Below are 6000 nucleotides of genomic sequence, written 5' to 3'. Positions count from 1 at the left end.
GCTCGCCTGCGCACAGACAGGGGGCGGCCGGGCCCCGCGGAGCCCGAGCGGGAGCCGGAGTGCGAGGGCGCAGCTTAACGGCCCCGCGGCCGCGCCCCGCGCCCCGCGCCCCGCCTGGCGGCGCCGCAGCTGCTGCCCGCCCGCCCCCTGCGTCATGACGCCGGCGCCCAACGCGGAAGCCGCTCGCGGCGCGCCTGGTCCAGCCGCGGGCTGAGCGCCGAGCCGCGGCGGGCGCGGGATCCGGGCCGGGCGCGAGCCGAGCGCAGCCTCCCTCCCCAGCCGGGCCGAGCGGGCAAAGCGGGCCGAGCGGGGCCGAGCGCGCCGGCGGTCGGAGCGGGGCACGGCGCGCCGGGGCCGCCGCCGGGGGGATGCGGCTGCCTCCCCGGGCCGGCGTGTAGAGAGGGCGGGTCCCCGGCCTCGGGAGCGCGGCGGTGGAGGGGACAGAGGCGGCGGCCATGGCGACCCCCAGCAACCTGGGGTCCTCCGTCCTAGCGAGCAAGACCAAGACCAAGAAGAAGCACTTCGTAGCGCAGAAAGTGAAGCTCTTTCGGGCCAGCGATCCGCTGCTCAGCGTCCTGATGTGGGGGGTAAACCACTCGGTAAGGGCTCGGGCTGCGGCGCGCAGTCCCTTTCCTCCTCCTCCTCCTCTTCCTCCTCGCTCCCCTCCTCCTTCTGCTGCAGCTGCTGCGGGGCGGGGAGCCCCAGCGGGGCCCCGGCCCTCCGGCTGCTCTCCCTCCGGGGCTGCCCGCCCGCCGCGGCGCCTCGGTGCCCCCAGCCTCGCGGCGCGCGCCCGCCCCTCCGGGCCACCTGGGCGCCACTTGGACCCCCTTTGGACGTAGGGCCGGGTGCAGGACGAGGGGTTCCGTCTGCATTTGAACCCGGCGGCCAGTGCCGCCCCCCGGCCGTCCGCCCGCGGGTCTGTCCCCGCACCCCCGGAACTGGGAAGTTTGTGCGGGGCCCGGCTGCGCCTGGGCTGTCAGCCCCGGCGGGGGCTGCTGGGATCAGTGTCCTGGCGATCGCTCCCTTCTGTGGCGGCGGTGGGGCGGCCGGGTCCTCCGCGCAGGTGTACCTGTCCCAGGCTAGGAGCGTCCGGAGCCTCCCCGCGGGCGAACAGGGATGAGAATAGTGGAGATCCGGGAGATTGGAGCAGCGGCTTAGTGCTTAGGTCCTTTTTTTCCTTTAAAGGCGGTATCATCGGACACAAGGAATCTTTTGGGCAGAGAAAAAGCCCGTGTAAATATGGCACTGGTGTTTTAGCATCTTCCTCTGCTCTCGCCCGCATCGCCCTGCCGCTGTGCCGGCTGAGGAGCTGCTTGGCGGGGAGTCTTCCTCCCCACTCCTCCTCCCCCACCTTGGGGAGCCAGGCCGAAGTCACCGACTGCGGAAGGGCGGCCCGGGGGATGACAGCGGGAGGGAGTCTTGGCAGGCGCGGATAGAAGGTGGTCTTGGGTTGACTGCACCCGTTTGGGGAGCTTGTTTAAAAGGCTGGAGGAGAGCGCTTGGAAAGGTTAGCTTAACACCCAGCCGGAGGTGATGGAAGGTGCGCCGCTGGGGGCTATGCGGACTGCGGTTTGAGGGTCTGAAAAAGCCTCCTGCTGATCTTCCAGCGAGAAACTCCTGCAGTTTTAATCTCCTTAGAATCAGGAAACATGATCGGAGCTGTTGGCTGAGCCGTGCAAGTTTAAATGAGCCTGTGAATTTTGGCCGTGACCTTACTCACTGCAGTCACTTGGCATCTGAGGAAAAGTGTAAGCTTGGTTTCCCTACTTTTGATTTCAATGGATGTCTGTGTGTTCTTTTCAGCATAATAGAAATGACAGAAAACCGTGTTGGTGTTTTAAAGAACAGTCTCAATTTAATGAAGGTGTTTAAAATGGCTCAAAAGCATTGTATTTGTATTTTTCTTCTGCCAGCTGAGCTGGGGAAAAAGGTGAAACAGTACCAGGATTGATTGTGTTTGCATGGAGTGACTGTTTTTAAGAAGGTTGAGAAATGATTATTTCTATCAGCCTAACGCCTGATTTCTTGAAGTTCATTTTAACTTCCTGACAACTTCTTTAGCAATTAGGAATGTAAGCTTTTACAACAGCATATATTAATGCACCAAAACTCTCCTGTTTTATTATAGTAAATAAAATGAAATTTTTCCTACGTAATAAGTCTACAATTTAGAGTTATGTCTAATTCTGTAAAGCTTTTTTTTATTATTTCTCTTGTTAGTTTCCTTTTTAAAAAAATTTATGTTGTTAGTTCTGTATTTATGGGTGCTTTTATCTCCTTTGGAGTTGTGTTTTGGTCAGGAGTATGTTTGTATCTGAGTTTAATCTAGTAAAGTAGTGTCAACAATATGCTGCTGAAAAAGAGTCTGAGAATTAGTCTGAATTCCAGTTTACTTTGGAAAATCTTCTAATTGTGCATGTTTTACTGTAACCATTTGTGTTGCTACCTTATATTTATGAATTGCTACATTTGTTTAGACTTTCTTGCTAGTTGGAAATATTTTGCAACTACTTAAGGCTTATAAAATAATGTATGATTTGTAGACAGTGAATTTCATGTTATTTTCTTTTGCCTACAAGAAAAGTTAGCAATTCTAAGTATCGTCATAAAAGGAGTCAAGTTTCCATAGTGTGTAATGTAACAATGTTATTCATTCAGCAAATTATATTGGGCACATAGGGTCAGCCACTGTGCAAAAGATTGCTCAAAATGCCCCTCATATTTTTGTCCAAATATCTTTATGTTGAGGGCTCTGAGTTGACATAAGAAAGGTCTGTTTCACAGCCTTGTTTTTCAAAATGTCAATTTTCTTTCTTATTTTTGAAAAAAAGAAAGGACGTATATATAAAGATGAAATCTAAGCACTTAGTGCCATGTATTTCTGGTTGATTTCATTTTAGGTGACAAAGACTGACATTAGATAAATGTTTTTATATGACCTTGTGTGCACCAAAGTTTATAGTATGAGAATAAATATGTCAGCATTGTTAAGAAGGACCAAGCATAGTGTTGTATATGAATGGGGATATTTGACAAAGCATAGCAGAGAAGGAACAGATCATTCACATCAGTTTTTCCCTACATTTCTAATGTGATCAGAATTAATGGGAAAAGATTTGTCATGAATATATAGCAATTTCATGCTTTTAAAATTCATTTGGGTTTGTCTTAAGGACAATTAGAGATAACCATACACGGGGCGGCCCTGTGGCTTGGCGGTTAAGTGCGTGCGCTCCGCTGCTGGCAGCCCGGGTTCGGATCCCGGGCGCGCACCGAAGCACCGCTTCTCCGGCCATGCTGAGGCCGCGTCCCACATACAGCAACTAGAAGGCTGTGCAACTATGACATACAACTATCTACTGGGGCTTTGGGGGAAAAAATAAATAAATAAAATTAAAAAAAAAAAAAAGAAAGAACCATACATTTGGAACACTAAGGGGAACGGCATATTTATCTCATCATGTAGGCATCTTATAAGGTGATTGGGAATCTTCTACGTATTATGGTAAAAAGCTCATTGGATCTGTATTCCAGTTCTTTCTCTAATTCTGTTGACCTTGGGCATGTTAACTAGTTTTTGTATCAGTGTTTGCATCTGTGAAATAAGGGGATTGGACTAGATGATTTCCAAGTTTTTTTTTTAACTTCAAGATTCAACTATTTTTATAGTCCACTAGGTTCGTAGCATTATATTAGGAGCCGTAGACTAGGAATACTAGTAGTATATAACAAAAGTTGCATTACTATTATAACCTTGCAAATGCAGCAGCATTCAGGGAATTTTCACACCCATGACCAGAGGGAAGGAAATGTGATTTTAAGGGATGTGTGAACTAAGAGTTGGGTGGGTTGATTGTAGTTGGACTGCATTGTAGTCTATTAAGTCAAAGTCTATTTGATTAAAATGTAAAAATTGCAATTCAGGTGGAAATTTTCAAGTCCATCGTGGTGGTAATTTTCAACAACAAGAATCAGCCTGACTTTGTGTGGTTCATTTGATATGTTGCTGCTTTCTAACTTAAAATACCCATCAGTGGATGGATCATTGCCAATTTTTATTTTAAGTATTTTAAGCAGAGAATCTAATTGAATACATAAAGGGAAAGATGACTTAAGAAGGCAATTTTGTCTTGTTACATTTGGAATTAAACTAAAAACGATCAGGCAGCTAGCTTCTTAAAGTTGTATTTTAATGGTGTGTGGAGCATGTGGAACGATAGGAGCCAAGTCTTGTTTTAAATAGATATTCTCAAAGATTTTTATGCAGAGTGAAATGTGAGCCTTTTAGATATTAATATTTAAAAACCTATTTAAATATCTAGAGGAAGACATTATCTGTATAGAAAAAATTTAAAGAACATAAAACTTGTTTAAAGTAAATATAGTGTTTAGAAGTAGCCAGTATTAGTGTTAAAATCTTTGGATCGCAAGCCGTAGAAACACAAATGAGCTTCGGCAAAAATTTAAAATAGTGGGAGGGTTTTGGAGGTCTGTCACTGGAAGGAAGAATGAATCAAACCGGGAGAAGAACAGAAATAGGGCTGGGCTTCCAGAACAATTGGGATCAGGTGCTTGGGTGCTGTCGGGATTTTTCTGTCTGTCTTGGCTTTCTTCTTGTTCATAGCTGATTGGTTTCCTGCACAGGGCAGGGAACTGATGGTTCCTGAATTTCACATTTTGTCATTTCTGCCCCCTAAAAGGGACTTTCTGTCTTCGATTCAGTTGTAAAAATCCCATGGAGGGATTCCAGTTGATCTGGCTTCAATCAGTCGGGGCCTCCCTTTGGACTAAGCAGTTATGTAACAATGGCAGCTCCTACCTGATGGAGTTGGGGGAAGAACAGTCCCCAAAAGAAGGGAGGGGGCCCAGCCAGGCTGTATCGGGCAGGTATCTGTCTTAGGAATAGAGCCGGGTTGCTTATCTCAGTGTCCACCAGCTGTGTTTTGGCGAATATGCGGTTTTCTGGGTAGAGACCCCATAGCTTTTGTTACATTCTCAGCAAAGTCAGGGACTTGAAATAGGTAAATAGTATATTGGGGAAATAGTGATGTCTTTTAGGTTTGTGGATTTATATTTGGGCCCTGAAAAAGATAAGGAAACTAGGTTTAAAAATGAAATGAATGACTATGAAATATTGACTGAACGGAATATAATGAGGCAGTTAAAATAATAATTAGCTAGACATTGAATGGAACCCAACTAATCGTTAATTCAAGAACTATTCTCACACTACTTTTTTTCTTCCGTTTACTTTTTAGTGGAAAGAAGATTGCCAAGCAGATGTACACAAAGTTTATTATTAGACAAGTCATGGTATACCCCCTAACATTTGGGATTATCCTGAGAACAGAATACTTTTTCTTCTCCATTTCTCCTTAGATACCTTAGAGTGCAGTTGAGTATTCAGAATGATGCCCAGGGGAGAGCAATGATTTCTCTTTCTACGGCATGATTGTCTGCTATTCGAAAGATTTTCAGCCAGAATTGTAATAAACAAAATCTACCTTAGTTGATTAGAAAACGCAGTCAACCAGAGTAATTAATTCTGCCAACACACCCTTTGAAATACAAATTTTGGAATTTAAGGAAATTTGTGCAGTTTGGCCAAATGGTGTGTGGTCAGAAGATTAGGTGCAAATCCTGCATCTATTGTTTATGGGCTCTTTGAGCTGATGACTTATCCACTTGAGCCTCAATTTACACATTCTTAAAAAGCAGATGATTACCTCACAGGATTATTTTGAGGGTTAAGTAAGATAATGTATTTACAGCCTAGCACTGTAATTAACACATAATAAGGATTCTGTAATTGATACCTAAAAGTGATCAAATTCAGATGCAGTTAGTTAGGAGCATATTCATAAGCACAATACAAGTGCTTCTCAAAATTTAATGTGTACATGAATCACTTGGGGACATTTAAAAAATGCAGATTCTGACTCAGCAGGTCTGTGAATCCTGAGATTCTGCAGGTGTCATGCCCTTAGGTGATGTTGACGC

General features: G+C 45.9%; 1 protein-coding gene across 1 annotated transcript in view; it reads left to right on the top strand.

The window, feature by feature from the left end:
- Positions 1-241: 241 nt before the first annotated feature.
- Positions 242-6000, top strand: part of PIP4K2A (phosphatidylinositol-5-phosphate 4-kinase type 2 alpha) — a 165431-nt gene continuing 159672 nt past the window's right edge. The window contains exon 1 of the mRNA XM_058532564.1: positions 242-599. Within this exon, the coding sequence (XP_058388547.1) occupies positions 456-599 (144 nt within the window). The 5' untranslated portion in view covers positions 242-455. The remainder of the gene's footprint in view (positions 600-6000) is intronic.

The sequence above is a fragment of the Diceros bicornis genome, chromosome 36 (genome assembly GCF_020826845.1).
Source record: "Diceros bicornis minor isolate mBicDic1 chromosome 36, mDicBic1.mat.cur, whole genome shotgun sequence".
In the NCBI taxonomy this organism is placed as follows: domain Eukaryota; kingdom Metazoa; phylum Chordata; class Mammalia; order Perissodactyla; family Rhinocerotidae; genus Diceros; species Diceros bicornis.
This window is presented reverse-complemented; position numbering and strand designations above follow the sequence as displayed.